The sequence below is a fragment of the Anguilla anguilla genome, chromosome 5 (assembly GCF_013347855.1).
Source record: "Anguilla anguilla isolate fAngAng1 chromosome 5, fAngAng1.pri, whole genome shotgun sequence".
Taxonomy (NCBI): Eukaryota; Metazoa; Chordata; class Actinopteri; order Anguilliformes; family Anguillidae; genus Anguilla; species Anguilla anguilla.
In genome coordinates this window covers 26,701,854-26,718,823 of record NC_049205.1, presented here as the reverse complement: position 1 = coordinate 26,718,823, position 16,970 = coordinate 26,701,854, and the positions used below count along the sequence as shown (strand labels likewise).

Here is a 16,970-nt window from a genome sequence, read left to right as displayed (position 1 = left end):
TGTACCAAATATTGTTGCACTTGAAACTTGGCGGTATGCCCAGAACTTCATCTGACTCCCTCAGCTCATCCACATTGTTTCTTTCTCCTCAAAGGTCATTCCTCCCCAGTACATATCCATTTTGCATAATTAGTTACATCATTTTATGCATTAATAAGAAAACTACTTTTCATATAGTTAAACACAATAAGCAAGCTTGTTTTCTATCACAGCTAACACATTTAGCATTCAGCTCGTAAATATTGTCTAATAAAGGGATGTCCGATACGTCAATCATGATCAGCCAGTTGATTGCTGAGGCCATGCTTGAAGGTTGCGTGCCATTTTTTAAAAAATGCGTCATTTAGAATTTTAATTCCGCACTTTTTCATCGCTCTTTCATATGAATTCTCTCATGGGTGCACACATGATTGACATGGAATGTGGCCAATCTGCAACTGTTTTTTGTTACGTTAAGCATGCCCATTCTTGATAATGACACAATTGTGCATTTAAATTCATAATATGGTCATGTAATTGTCCAATATTATGTGAGGGTAACATGATAAATTTAGCAATACATTTTATATGGGGCAAAGCAACCAGGGCGGTGTCACGATAAATCTGGTCCATTTTAGTCAGGGAATGTAATTTTCAATATCTGACAGATAATGGTGTAAATCTACTGGGATTTTGTCAAGATATGATACTGAAATTTTTATCATCTGCTGTTTTCTAGATTGAGCAATTCCAAATCTCTGAAAGCAATATTCTACAGCCTTCTGCTGTTCTCACCATGCATGCTCTGCAACTTAATTTGTTGGGCGTTCCCTGGGGTGGAGAGGGGTGGTGTGGCCATATATATTCTACTTATTTCAGCTATATCAACGGTGCTGTTGTGCCCTGTGTCTTGTTGCTGAGTGAAGAAAGCAGAGGAAGATGTTGAATATCATTTGCCCTTAAAACAAAGAATGGTTGGCTGCAATATGAAAGAAATATGAGTATTGCCCAGTAGAAAAATACACTCATGTTCCCCTGTATTGTCATCATTTCACTCCTGATGATTACAAACAGGGCTTCCTTTCTGAACTGACAGGGACAACTAGGAAAAAGAAACTGAAGTACTATGTGGTACAATCCTGTGTTCCCATGGAGTGCTAGATGATGAGATATTATAACTTAGCTGCTTTTAACACTAGAAGCGCCGTGATGGCTAATTTGACCCAAACTGAGATATTTCCGAGTTTAGGATTTTTAAAAATTTACTAACAATCTACATCATCAGCATTCACTGACTTCCTAGATATTTGTTCGTTACATACCAGCGTTGTAGGAATGTCAAAGTCACGTTTGGAAAATGTTAAAAACACCTTATTTCACCTCCATGTGTGTTATAACAGTGTTAAATTCCGGCCGTCTTCAGACTAACGAGTCAGTTCTCCTTCACCACACCAGGAGGCGCAAGGATTCACTTTTCATCACTGTGGACACGCTGTTGCATTTTTATTTATACAAATATTTTATTGATTTTGTTATTATAAATATTTGTTTGTTTATTTTGAAGAATAAATTATATCATGTTTTATGTGATCTTCAAAAATATTTTTATAGGCTATTGCGTTCATTTTGTGATCATTTGTTTATGCCTATACCTTTCCCTTATGTTCTGAAATCATAGCCCTACATTGTATTTTTACAGTTATTATGCGACTTGAAATTTCTAAATAAGGGTTCAAATAAAATTGATCGATCTTCAAATGCAAAAAAACAAATTTGTTTCTTCAATTTTTTACATTCTCATGCTCGTGCACAATGGCTGCATGCGACATGTTCACGTAGTCTACAACAACAATGCTGCGTAGGATATTGCAAAAACTAAATCTAAGCTAAAGAAACCACTACAATATAACAAGATAAAAATATATTTGAAGCACTGTTTGTTTCAGCTGTTAATTTGTTTATTCATAGAGTGTTACAGTGAAGATTTCTTTTTGTAGGCCAACCTGGACTGTTCTTCCGCTATGGGTTCCCTCGGCAGATTGCCAATGCGTTTTTCCAATAGGGATTTAGTTTTCTTCCAAAAATAAGGCCTCTGGTTAATTTATGCCTAAAACAGTTTAACGTTTTGTTTTACGAGTCCTAGGGGTTCGACCCTCATTCACATTCCCATGCTTGTGCTTAATGGCTGCATGCGACACGTTCACGTAGTCTACAACAACAATGCAGACACACAATGCTACAACAACAATGCATTTCGTTTTCTGTTGAAAATAAAGTCTGTGTTCAACGTAAGTCTAAGTTAGCTTCAGGTTTTTTTTCTAAGAGGTAAATTACACCCATCAATAACTCAACTGTGAATTTAGAGTTATGTGCTTTAAAATAGTCAGTTGCTCACAAATTGCTATAGGCCTATTGAAACTGCAACTTTCGCAGCGTGCATGCGAGCTAGTAAAACAAGAGTGGCTATTGCAAAAATGTGACCATTCTTGTAGTTTCAGTATAGAAACTTAGCCTACTTTTTAAAAACGCATGACAGCTTCGAAATCCACGGTTGATATAGGCTATTAATGGGTGTAATTTATCTCGTAGAACAAAACGTGAAGCTCATTTAGGCTTACGTTCACCACGAACCTTATTTTCGGCAGAACACTAAATCCCCATGGGCAAAATGCATTGGAAATCTGACGAGGGAATGCAATGCCAACTTACTTCTGGACTACAAACTGTAACACTATTGCAAAAACAATAAATAAGAAAGAAACCACTACAATACAGCAGGATAAAATATATTTGAATCATAGCGTAGTTTAGTTTATAGTTAGTCATAGTTTGTTTCTGCTGTTAATTTGTTTATTTATAGAGTGTTTCAGTGAAGACGTCTTTTTGTAGACCAACTTGGACGTTTCTTCTGCCATCTGTTCCCTCCGCAAATTTCCTATGCATTTATCCTAGAGGGATTACGTTTATTTAGTGCACTTGTTATCAGTGGACTTTCTGTGAGTGCTGAAGCATACCTTGCTCGTTGATATATATATTTACCATTTGCCAAATTACAGATGATAGTGAACGTAGGCTACTTTTCAAAATATACTAAAAAATTATAGCTGTATCATATCCTATTTTCTGTGAGGTAAAAATGAAGTTGGCACATTTTGCTCTTGAGGGACCAGAAAGGAGGGGACATTCGTTTCAGGGAGTAAAGGCTGTGGGGGAAAAAAATCATTGTGGAAAAACATCCATCACATCCTGTGAGTGAGTCGCATGCGAGTGGTGACATGATGTCCGGTTAGGCTAGGCTTTGCAGTTGCTATTATGTACAACTCCATACATTTAAAAAAACAAAAAAAAACATAGTATTAACCTTTAGGCTACTTGAGAGAATAAATGTCACTATTACATAGCCTACAATCAAAAACGATTTCTCAAATGTGAAGTGTCTTGTGATGTGTGCGTGTGGTGTAGGCTATGCTGTTATTCCGTTGAGACTGGATAAAAAGCTAAATGGAAAAAAAAAAACTAAAAATGTAGAAGAAAGTATAAGCAAGAGAGAGATTGCTGCGTAACTAAAAGTAATACAAGGCATACTTTGTCGCGTAACGAATTATGGCTAAGCAAATTACTTTTATTATTTTTGAAGTGAGTAACGAGTAATATTACACTTTACTTTATAGTTAATAATAATTATAACAATATTATGTGCCGGACAAATAGAACATTTTATCTCTCCCTGGAGAGATATCAACTATCAACCATTCACACGCCGTGGCATAAGTGAACCTGTGGGACATTCACATGTTAATCTAAGGGTAAGGATAAGACCACTGAACTGTGTGGGACATTCAACGCTCACCCCTCCCCCACCCGAGAACACAGAAAACTTCAGCTGCTTTTAGCGAAGCATGGCACAGCATGGTTATGCTGACCTTAATTTTTCACTTATTTAGAAACAAAAGCACACATTCATTCATGCACTTATAAAGATGAGACGGCATCTTGAGCAAAGTGCTATCGACCAAGCTGGCAATGTCAAATCACATGATGGCAAAGGCAGCTCTAAGCTTACAAACTCCGCGGCATAGAGGCGACCAGCAGCTCTTTAGTCTGTTGGTCGGTTGGTCCACAAAAGTGTCCTCCTGTGGATGCATGCGCGGTCGCAGCTGTTGCAGATTTGGGCTTGTTTTTACTAATGTTTTATATTTACTATTAACATTTAGCCTACTAATGTTTTATATTGATTTTCTTGTTTACTGATTTGATATCAATAAATACATTTGCTTATCCATAGATTGAATGGAAAATTTTAAATATTGTTTTCACAGTTGAAAATGTAGGTTTTGAAAATATAAGTTAGGTCTATTGAGGTGAAGTCTCCAATTGCCTTCACTGGTGTTATGGAGAGGAACAAAATAACGCCCCTCTGCGAAGCTGAACATTCACACCTACTGATAGTTTGGCTCAGAGCCATAGAGAAACTATCAGCTCTGGTTTCGCTAAAGGCAGCTGAAGAATTCTGTATTCTGGTGCTGGGGGAGGGGTGAGGGGCGATTCAATGGATGAGCGTGAACGATCGTGCGTGAATAGCTGGTAGTTTTTTTTTTGAAGCTATTATCATGAGTTTTAGGCCTACTGAGTAGTAAAAAAGTAAATGTCCAAAACAAAGATACAAATGTCACATTTTTACTTGTTTTATTTCTAGTCATAATAGGTCAGGACCTTGTTTCATATTAAAAAATTAGAGCCTTGCACGTTAAGAACTGTGGTAGAAGACTGCTCACGCTGTCTGCGTAGATGCAACAGCATGTGCATAAACCATCGGGATGCGTTTCGTGGGAATATAGGCGTCTGTGTGCTTTACCATGCCCACGCAACCATTGATAGAGTTTATGGAGTTTTTGAAACTAATTGTCCACATAATTACTATTCCAATTTCACCAATACATTTACAGTTACCAATCGGAGAAAAAGGTCGTTGCCACTAATGTTAATAATGTTCGGCACGTGATGAACAATTTTCTTACACTATCATAAGATTGACAGCCCAAGCAAGAGCCATGTCAAATAACCAGGAATAAATTATATTAGCATGTATGACATTATGCATGAAGAATAAACTGTCAATATGTTTTTTGAAAGATTGCCAAAACAGTTTTGACCTCCCTACTATCTGTTTATTGTTAGCTTTTCATGACTTAATCACTTCATACAGACATACTGTTTATTCTAAATACATTTAGATTGTAACAATGTGTTGGCTAGAATGCCGAGCCATAACTAAAACATAACTTACTCTGACAGTCTAAAATCTTTCAAATATTTCATTAGGACAATGGGCTGGCAACCTTTATCAGCTCGTGTCTAATAAGCGCCATCTAGTGAACAATTCAAACATTTCCTGTTTGAAGGCTCGTGTCATATGACCCAGGCCGCGCAGTAAGTTATTCCAATGCCACGAAATGGTCCGGCACTCCTGGTGTTAACTAAGGATTTCATGATTGCCCCATTTAACTTTCATTAACTTGGCTGCTTTTAACTAAGCTGCTTAAATTATCTGATGTTATTATGACAGCATTGTAACGTTAGTTAAAAGCAGTAACGTTGCCTAGCTAGCTATCTTTGTTTCTTTAGGATGTGATGTGAATGTTGGTAGCTATGCATTTACATGTCAAACCACATCCTGAAGAAATAAACATACAAATGACCATTTCTGACAGTCTCTTATTGTCAGTTAAAGTTATTAATAGCCTACTTACCAGTAACAGAATGGCTAATTTACTACAAATGTAGATCTGGCTTGATCCAGAATCCCAGAATTTTCTTGCTTTCCTCTTGTTCAGTGGCCTTAATCCCAACTTTTTGCATGTGAGGACATGAAAATTGAGGTTCCTGGCTTTTATTTCTGCAACCCAACACACAACAATGTTTCGGCATTTTTGTAATCTTGGTATTCCACTGGCTGCTGATACTAACTCCATGGAGTACAAAGAATTAGTCTGATATCTTTGGGCGATGTTATATAACGCTTACTCTTTAATGGACCTTTGTGCCACCTTGGCACTGTGTTTTTATATTCCTGAGAGTAGCACTGATGTTCTCCACTTCTGTATGTCACGCTGGATAAGAGCATCTGCTAAGTGACTTTAATATCATGCAATGTAATGACCGAAAGTGTTTTCAGCAACAACAACAATGTATCTGCTCACTCTGAACATTTTTGACTTACAACTGGTTTTTGTGATATTTTGTATTTCTTAAATATGTTTTGAAATGCTGAAACGTCTCTTTCAAGAATATTTATCATTGACATTCTTCTTTGACTTGTCGGATGGTTCTCTTCTTCATGGAGGGGTTATGCAGTTGGCTGAAATGACTATGGCATGGTGGTTCAAGGTGAAAACACGAGGTCTACTGCATGTCTAAATTCCATGGGTTGTCATGGTAAAATCAAGGTTTCTGGGTGCCGGTCTAAAGTCATTGTTGGTTAAAATGAAATCCACATGTCTGTGCTGCAGGTACAGGGTGATATCAGGGTGTCTTTGCTGCAGGTCTAAAGTTGATGGTGGTTCAAGGAGTGAAGAACCCACTGGTGAACCTGCTGTGTCTGGAGGACAAGTCGCTTGATGAGGTTGTACAGAGACATATTTTGTGATTTCGCTCTTGTATCCATTTGTAGAGTATTTTAATGGGTGCAACCACTGGCACTACAGATCTAAAAACCTTATCTGGAAGTTGTCTTCCATTGCAGGGTTATGGGGTTGCCACAGCATCCTCTGCCTCACTTGGAAACAAGGTCAAGGAGAATAACAATTCTGCCATTATCAAACGCTTCAACCATCATAGTGCCATGGTGCTTGCAGCTGGATTACGTAAACAGTGAGTATGCATGATGTAGAAGTAGAGTCAGAGTTGAGAGGCGGAAAGTGAGATGGTGGTGGACTGACAAAATGTGTATAGACATATGCATAGAAAGAATGCTGTATAACTGTGGGAAGTTGATGTACAAGAGTGAAGAAAAAGATGGAAAAATTGCTAATGAAGCGGAAAGTGCCAGATAAAATGCAATCTGTGTGTAAATGGATTAAATTGTGAGTATTGGATTACGTTGCGTTTGTACTTCAGTTCAGTGACACTGCCAATTTACTTATTTCTGTCTACTTACATTCAGTGACACTACTTGTTTACCATGTTCTGTCTGTGCATCGATTCAGGGAAGCTGTCAGTGACCAGACTAGTGAAACCAGCAGCATGGATGGAAACTCCAGGGACTCTGACTATTTCCAGCCACCCGTCAAGAAGGTATGATATGACAGGGCCCGTATCTAGGATCCTTGTGCTGGAGAAAGGGAAATAAGTAGAGAGAAACTTTCAATTCACTATACTGTACCCACTGATTTCGTTAGTTTGATTTGGAGGCCTGCTGTCTTTTTCTTCCCAGTTGTTTACATTCAAACAAGTCCTGTAAAAGTAGTGTTTGTCCTACAGTTGGCTATTATTTCCTTCTGTTCTGAACATTTGTCGTGTTCCCTGCTAGACTGTAGTAGATTTAGTCTCTCCAGAAATCCTACTTGGCCACATGTATTGCCAGTGTAAACATTTTCAGGTAATAGAATTACTTCATTTTTCCCAGGTCAAGTAGCTGGCATATAAAAACAAGCACGAAACCATGCAGACCCACGGCGCACCTGTACAAAGTGTCATGAGTAAAACTTGGCTAACTATATAGCTAGCTAGCTATGGCATGTCCTCACCTCTGTAACGTCATTTGTTGTCCTCAGTGTGTCCATACATCTGTATCGGTGGTACGCGCGGTAAGTAGGTTAACTAAAGTAGGTGAAACGCTAACATGTTAGGGTTAGCTAAAGTAACGTTAGGCGATAAAGCTGTGCTTAAAAATCTTGTGCCATTCGAAGTGGTGATTTTGGGAGATGCACCTGCGCATGCGTCCTACTAAACGAAGCACCACCTGCGCATGCGTCCCACAGGTCGTCCGTGAGTGAGTGACCACAATTTGCCATGCATAGCCCATGGCGGAAGTTCCTGCGCACCGTGGGAAAAACAGATAAATTACATTAATATAATAAAATTACAGAAATTGCTATTAGAGTCTTAAATTAATTAATTTTATTACAAATTAGGAATGAAAAATTATTTTAAGGAAATTTTTTGTAAGAATGTCGATAAATTATAAGAGATGTCGTTTAAAACAAAATTCTATATGTACTAAGCTAAAGAAAAACATAAAATTAGTGTCCTGTGTCGTTGATAAGGCCAACATATGTAAGCATGAAGCAGTGATGGTTGTAGTGTTTTGAATAACTCTGTTATCTGATTGTTTAGTTGCCTACTGCTCGCCCAGGCAATAGAGGGCATTGGGGTGTTAGAATATGGAAAAGGTGAGAGAGAATGAAAAAAGGGGTGATAAAAGAGGAAAAAATAATGGTTTGCGATGGTGGTCTATGGAGCATGAATTTTAGAGGAAATAAAGTTGATTTAAAATCCACACCATTCTTTTGACGCAAATGATGATCAGACCTCACTTGGCATTCTTTGGCATAACCTCATATATGTCCAGGACATAAACGATGAGCAAACGAGCAATGCTAGTTCATTATGCAGGTGAGAGCGTACAAGATATGTTTGATACGCTAACCAATACTGCTGAAGCAAAAGACTACAATAAAAAGTGAACATTTCCTATGAGATGTACAAACTCAGATAAACGGCACAAAGATTGGGGGAAACATTAGACACATATCACACCAGACTCAGACAACTAGCTACGTCTTGCCAGTTTATCAACATTGATTGCGAAAATAAGACCATGATAATTCAAACATGCAGGTCTACCAAACTTTTGTGCCAAGAACTGCAGAAATTGGACGTGTCACTCACCGATCTCCTAGGTATGGGCAGAGCAATGGAGCTTGCTGAATTTCAAGCATTGTGGTTGGAACAGACAAGACAGCATAAGTCTTGAAACTGCACAGGACAATGTTTTGGCTGTAAACCTGGGGGAAGGTTTTGCTAAGAGAAAATGTTACAGCTGCTCTGGAACTTTTCCTCGTGGTGCAGCCACGTTATGCCCTGCTTGGTGGAAAAATATGTCATTCATGTGGTAAATTGGAACACTTCTCCAAGTGCTCTTGCTCCAAAGACTCACAAGAGGTCGAACAGAGCAGACAGGAAGTGCATTCTGTTAACACCATCACCGTACCCCAGGAAAAAGGTCACAAAGCAACAAGGTTATAAGAAGACTATATTTACACAGTCCATGAACAGAAGACAACTGTCACATGCAAAAACAAAAATCGATAATTCTGTTAAAGTAATGATTGATGCCAGGGAAAGTGTTAACATCATGGATGAACATACTTTTCAAGCCCTACAATCCCAACCCAAATTAAATAAATGTAACATTCACATTTTTTCCTGTGCCTCACCCACACCACTGCCTGTAATTGGAAAATTCAACAAGTCGAAGGCTATGCTCGCTAATGCCGCCTTTTATGTACTGAAAGGGAGCAGAAGTATTTTACTAAACTTCAATAGTGCCTCACAACTGGGTCTGATCCACATCACCAATATTGTCCACTCATCTCTGGGGTTATGTACATTGACCAGTATAAACCCCAACTAACACCACCGACAGTATGGATGACCTCCTTGCTAAATATGCCAACCTCTTTACTGGAATTGGCAAACTGAAAAATTTTCAGGTTAGGTTGCACAGAAAAAAAGATATTACACCTGTCACACAACCTCACAGGAAAGTCCCGTTCTATGTAAAAAAGCACATCAAAACTGAGCTGCAGCAGCTGGAGGAACTGGACATAATTGAAATGGTAGATGGTCTTACACCCTGGGTTTCCCCAATTGTACTAGTCCCAAAGCCAAAAGACCCAAACACAGTGCATCTCTGTGTTAACAGGAGACTCCCAAATAAAGCCACTAAGAGAGAGGTGCACCTACAATGGATGATGTCTTTCCAGCTTTTACTGGGGTTTTTTAACGTAGGCTTGAACAGTGGTTACCTCCTCACGTTATATCACAACCTTCTCAACCCATGTAGGACTACAACGGTACAAAAGACTGAATTTCATCCACTGCAGACATCTTTTTAAATGCTGTACAACAGGCATTAGATGGTATCTCAGTTATCATAATTGTGAGTGATGATATTTTGGTGTTTGGTAAGTTGAGTGTTGAGCATGACCAGACCCTCGGAGACACTTCGCAAAGACCGAGAGAAAAGGGTTTGACCTTGAACCTGCCCTGAATCGAAGGGCAAATGTGCATATGCACAAACTACACTTGACTTCTTTGGGAACACAATCTCAGATGGGGATTCCCTCCACACCCAAAGAAGGTACGAACACTGCATGCTGCTGCAGCTCCGTGCAACATCAGTGAGGTCAGAAGTCTTTTGGGCATGGTAAACTACTGCACCCGTTTTCTTGATGACTTTGCTACAGCAAATCAACCTTTGAGGGAATTAACAAAGAAAAACACAATGGACATTAAATTAACATCAGGAAGCTCTGGATGAGCTGAAAGCTCATTTGTCCAGTGATTCTGCCATGACACATTTTGACCCTGTCAAACTGACTGAACTGGTGGTCTATGCAAGCTGTGTTGGCCTGGGTGCAGTGCTAGCACAGAGAACCTGACCAGGTGAACCTGCCAATGTGGTAAGCTATGCCAGCAGAGTACTGTCTCAGATTGAATAAATACTCGCAAACAGAACGGGATCCTGCCATTTTGTTGGGGTGTGAGCATTTTCACACATTTCTATTGAGCTCCTTTCACCCTTGTAAGCAACCACAAGCCCCTCGAATGGATCTTTAACAACCTAAATCTTTGGATCTTTACATCCAAGCCATCGGCACACATCGAACACATGGCCCTGTGTCTGCAGCCAAACATTTACGTAGTCTGCTACAAATCTGGCAAAGACAACCCTGCCCATTACATGTCACGCCATCCTATGCATGTTTTGCAGTTGTCTCTTTGTATTTTAGGTCAGGCTGAGGAATATGGGAACTTTGTGACTGTCAATGCAGTGCCTGAAGCAATGTCAGAAATTCAGATTGCCACAAAAGCTGACCCTACTCTTAGCAAGGTCATCGGCGTCATCACCACAGGCATATGAGTGTTCTCATTGGAAAACCAGGAGGGGTCAGATGGAGTTGACATTCCTACTTTGTTGTCACTCAGAAAAATCAAATGTGAACTCACTGTTACTGCTAATGGGGATGTAGTGCTACAGGCCTACATTGTTTTTCCTCACTCCCTAGTACACAGAGCCATATCCCTTGTACATGAGGGCCATCAGGGTGTAGTTAAAATGAAAAAGCTCATCAGGGAGGTGGTGTGGTTCCCAGGTATTGACAAAGAGGTGGAGGCCAGGTGATCGCTAGCTGTATCCCATGTCAGGCTGTTGTACCTAGTAATACATTTGTGCATATCTGTACTCCTGTCATCACCCTGGGTGAAGGTGGGTGTTCATTTCTGTGTGCTTTTTCCTTCTGGAGATTCCCATCTGATTGTCAATGTTGAGTATTCTAGATACTAGTAGTAGAGTTCTAAAATCCACTTCTGCAAAAACAACAATACCAATGCTGGACAAAATATGCTGGAGGTCAAAACAGATAATGGCCCACCTTTCCAAAGCTCTGAGTATATGCTGGCTTTGCCAAGTACTTAGGCTTTACTCACTACACTGTGGCTGCAGGCCAGTGCAGAAGCCAAATGTTTTATGCACACCCTTGGAAAGACCATATGCGCAGCTCATGTGGACCATCAACCATAGAAGCAAGCCTTATATGCATTCCATTGCAATTATTGTGCCACCCCTCCACTACTTGACAGGTATGCGCCCTGCTGAGGTTGTCTTTGGCAGGCCCATGCAAATCAAACGTGGGCAGCTTCCAACCATCACTGTACCATGCATGGATGACAAACTGCAACATGCTGATGATGCTGCCAAACAAACTGATATGGTATGCTAGAAATGTCTCACCACTCTATCCAACATGGAAATGGGCAGCATTGCTTTCTGTCTTCAAAAGAAGGAGGGGAAACTATGTCCAGCCTACAGTCCATGACCATACAGAGTGATTGCTGAGAAGGGCTCCATGGTCACCGCTGCCCACAACATGTAATCACCAGGAACTCTTCACACTTCAAGACCCTACCCAAAGACACCGTCTTACCAGGCTGCTTGGAGTAGGGACAGCGAGGAGATAGACATTACAGTACATTACATTACAGGCATTTGGCAGACGCTCTTGTCCAGAGCGACGTACAGCAAAGTGTATAACCATAACCAGGAAGTGTGCTGAAAACCCTAGAGGGAAGTACAGTACCAAGTGCAGGGAACGACCGCGTAGTTTAACTTGGACCCTGTAGGTTAATCTGATCAACACAAACAAATCAACACAAGCAACAAAGCAATCTATGCAAATAATACAAGCAATAATTAAGTAGGCATGAGTGCAATAACTAAGTCAACTAAGATAAACAGCTTACCTAGCTACAACCCTAAGCTAACACAGTTTATTAGGGACTACAGGTAGGGAGGGCAAAACGGAGCTTTAGCAGTTTATGCGTGTGAGCTTGACAATACATTTCTCACAGAAAAGGTAGTTTGTCGCCGTTTTTAGTTAATTACAACGGTGATACAAGTGACTAGAATTAAGTGGTACTGTGCTGTTAGCCTGTATTGATCACCGTACAAGGTTAATGTGAATTAGCTAGCACAATCTGGCAGTACTAACCCATAAAAATGTACTTTGCATGGTACTTGGTCAATCGAACAGTAAATGTGAAAAACATTCGATTATAGTCAGTGGCACCGAAATTTGCTGTCACACCCTCAATAAATGGCTAAAGTCCCAGTAGAAGATTGAATTAAATCTTTTAAAGTTATATATTTTCTGAAACCTTATCGATTCCGCTTGGCCATAGTGAGTGAAACTAGGCGATCTGAGCATACTGTCACTATGTAAATTACGTCAGAAGGATTCAGTCTTGTTGTTTGCTACCTAAACTTCACAGCACACTCCTTTCCATTACCATGCTTGTAACATGAAGTGTCTACTTTCAAAATCCATTTAAACCATTCACAAATGACTTGGGAATTTGAAGTTATAAAGCGGGATGTATCAAGTGTCCAGTGGAAATATTGACCTGGCAATCAGTCTGTGAGAACCAACTGCCATAAATGACCACGTAAAATCAACCAGTAAGAGTTATGATGTCACTGGTTCAGAACCCCATAAATGGTAAACAATCGAATGTTCAGTGAAATCTATCGGTTTTCGGTGCCGTCAGAGTCCCGATCTTATCATTGATGGAATTTTGGGAAAGTGCGAGCTAAAAGGCCACAAAAACAGCCAATATATCACATTAATATTCCCTATATGTACAATCGCTGTTCGCAATACATTAATTTAAGGCTAAACTGATATTTTAATCACAATGCTTGAGTTAATTTCTGGAAATACATTTTTTGATTGTCCTCTCTACTGCAGGGAGGTAGGGAGGGATGGGGAGAGATACAGCCTGAAGAGGTGAGTCTTCAGTCGTTGCTTGAAGGTGGTCAGGGTCTCAGCTATTCTGACCTCCACGGGAAGGTCATTCCACCATCGTGGAGCCAGAACAGACAGGAGACGTGACCGGGAAGCGCATGTGCGAAGAGGAGGAGGTGCCAGGCGTACTGAGGTAGCGGAACGGAGGGGTCTGGCTGGCATGTAGGGTTTGAAGATCTTGTGGAGGTATGCAGGGGCTGATCCCTTGACTGCCTGGTATGATAGGACCAATGTTTTGAATTTGATGCGAGCCATAACAGGCAGCCAGTGGAGGGTAGTGAGCAGGGGAGTGACATGGGAGTGTCTGGGGAGGGTGAAGATTAGACGAGCTGCTTCATTCTGGATGAGTTGCAGGGGTCTGATGGCAGATGCCGGTAGGCCAGCCAGAAGAGAGTTGCAGTAGTTCAGGCGGGATAGTACCATTGCTCGGAACAGGAGCTGGGTTGAGTAGGTGGTGAGAAAGGGGCTGATTGTATAGAAAGAATCTGCGCGCCCGGCTTACCGCTGCGATGTTCTTGGAGAGGGACAGCCTGTTGTCCATCACCACTCTGAGATTCTTGGCACAGGGTGATGACATCACTAAGGTGTCCCCTAGGGAAATGGAAAAATCAAGGAGGGGAGAGGTTAGAGCAGGAATGAAGATTAGCTCTGTCTTACCCGGGCTGAGCTTCAGGTGGTGATTGTCCATCCAGCTCTGGATGTCCCTCAAGCAAGCGGAGATGCGGGCAGGGACCTGTGTGTCCGATGGGGAGAAGGAGAGAAAGAGTTGTGTGTTGTCAGCATAGCAGTGATAAAACAAGCCATGGGCAGAGATTACAGGGCTAAGGGATCTGGTGTATAAGGAGAAGAGAAGGGGACCGAGGACTGAGCCCTGGGGAACTCCCGTGGCAAGGGGATGGGGGGGCGATATTCTACCAGCTCAGACAACCTGGAAGGAGCGGCCGGAGAGGTAGGACTCAATCCAGTCAAGGGCTGTGCCGCAGATCCCTGTTGCTGCCAGGGAGGACAGGAGGATGGAGTGCTCAACAGTGTTGAAAGCAGCTGAGAGATCTAGCAGAATCAGGACAGAGTAGAGGGAGGCTGCTCATGCAGCATGAAGTGACTCACTGACAGAGAGGAGTGCAGTCTCTGTCGAGTGGCCAGGCCTGAAGCCAGACTGGTGGGGGTCGAGCAGGTTATTCTGAGAGAAGAAAGCAGAGAGTTGGTTAGATGCAGCTCGTTCAAGCATTTTGGATAGAAGAGGAAGGAGAGATACTGGCCGGTAGTTCTGGATGATGGAGGGGTCGAGTGTGGGCTTCTTCAGCAGATTATAGAGCAGATGGACTGGATCACATCGATCATGCCCTGGTTCCCCGTGCCCGAGAATACCCTGAACCATATTCCCCAGTATGGTAAACAAACATTTGTTCACATACCTGCACAGATATCCCAGAGATCCCTCAACATACTTGGCTGTCTTTGAATTATAAACGGGCTCAGAGTGATTCTACGCCTACAGCTGTTGTTATTGGGTGAAAGTTTATTAAAAAAATGTTAAAATGTGAGGGAAGGACCATTATACTTTATTCTTTCTTGACTGTCCACACCTCAAAGTTGTTTCATGGTTCTTTGTTGTCTCCCTCTGATCTTATTACACAGTAAAGTCATACTGTCCAGCTTTTTTTTTGTTTTTTGCCTGATGTTATTTAGAGAGCTGAACCAAGCTGTGAAGCTGAAAGGTTTGTTTCCTGTACTAACTGAGAAAAATTCAGTTTTCCTGTTTGCACTGAAAGAACAATCTTGATTGACATTTGGCACGCCATGCAGGCTGTCAGACAGGAATTTGAAACTGCCTGTAGTGAGAAGGCTTAGGGGTCTTGGGGCTGTCAAGGCCCCCATCAGAGTTCGAGGCTGCGCCATGATGAGGGGGCCTGGATGACAAAAAGCCCCCGGAAGTTCTGTTAAATCAGATTAAATGAGATCTGTTAACCCCTTAGCACACACCCCCTAGTGGTCGGCACGTCGGCATGCCTAGATTGTTCAGCTCAGACATTCATTGTTCCTGCAACCAAAGTATGAGTTGAAAACAGAAACGCTGTTTTAGTTTCATTAGTAGACTATACACGACAACTGTGCCGAATTCGCATCGCCACCATTGTTGCTCTGTTCGTTTATTAAACAAGCACCCCCAACCTGCAGTCTCATCTGCAACTACACCCCCCACCCAATAGACAATATTGTCTATCTGGGCATTCATAAAAATATTCTTTCACAACTCAAAAATCGTATTCCATCATAGCAACAAGATAAACCCGACAATAGCCCTAAGATATGCTAATACAGCAGTGAAAACACTGCTCACTGAATAACGAAATAAACAAAGTTTTCAAAAGTTATACCATTATCATTCTACAGTCAATATCTGGGACTAAATATTGAATAAATATACAAACTTACCATTGGTTTTACGCATAGAGATGTCCCTTTTGAGACTGAGTGGTCATATATTGTCTTGTACAATCTGATTGTGAAATATACGAGCACTTGTGACGCCTGGGTACTTTCCAAAATAGCTGTGCATAATACAACACCTGTTGTTTATGGCAAGGTCGATAGTTAGTATTACTTAGTACAGTCTGGCTTGATTGACAATTCATTTATTCAGTAGGTGACAGTATAAGCTTGCTAATGATGTGTAACGTCTAATTTTGCTTTTGTAATAGCGTTTTATAGCTCAGCGTAACCGAAAGTTCGCATTCACTTACGATTCACTCTCTGGTAGCAGTAAGAGACACTGCACCTGACGAAACATCATCAACGATTATTATTGAGGACATCTGAGCATAGCTAAGCCATGTTTGCTGATAGACCTAGCTGACATCATTTTCTGGAGTAAGACAGAAGCGTATAGAACTGTATCATTGATTTACTGTCTCTGTCTCTATCTACTGAACACAGATAAGATTTAATCATTGCTATGTAAGTATTACTGCTCAAAATATTTTGGTTATATACGTTATTTTTGAAATTGAGTGTCTTTAAATAGGTTAGTGGTATTTTATAATGAGGATATTTCACACACTAATGTGAGCGTTCGTTGGTAGTTTAGTAATATTTAGAGCCCGACCGATATATCGGTTTGGCCGATATATCGGCCATTATTTGACTTTTTTGACAACGTCGGGATCGGCTGTTATGCAGCCGATGTGTCCCGATTTTTAAATAAGTATAATAAAAAAAATAAAAAAAATTTAAAAAAACATTGATTATTTATCTGTACTTGTCTGTTCGAATGCTGTAATTGCTGTTTACTAGAATTATCCAGTAGAGGGAGCTCTAATACAAGTGTGAACGGCAGCAGCTGACGCGCTACTTCTGTAATAAGACGTTTGTCACTCGTGCCTCATCCAATATTCTTCACTGCAA

General features: G+C 40.8%; 1 protein-coding gene across 3 annotated transcripts in view; it reads left to right on the top strand.

Moving 5' to 3' along the window:
- The window catches only part of gtf2h1 (general transcription factor IIH, polypeptide 1), a 100,906-nt gene that overhangs the window by 35,592 nt on the left and 48,344 nt on the right, over window positions 1-16,970 (top strand). For all 3 annotated transcript variants that reach the window (XR_004765146.1, XM_035417128.1, XM_035417129.1), the window contains exons 7-9: window positions 6,522-6,601; window positions 6,722-6,849; window positions 7,185-7,272. Coding sequence is in view for 2 of the 3 variants with exons in the window: in XM_035417128.1 (XP_035273019.1) it covers window positions 6,522-6,601; window positions 6,722-6,849; window positions 7,185-7,272 (296 nt within the window). In the remaining variant the exon portion in view is untranslated. The remainder of the gene's footprint in view (window positions 1-6,521; window positions 6,602-6,721; window positions 6,850-7,184; window positions 7,273-16,970) is intronic.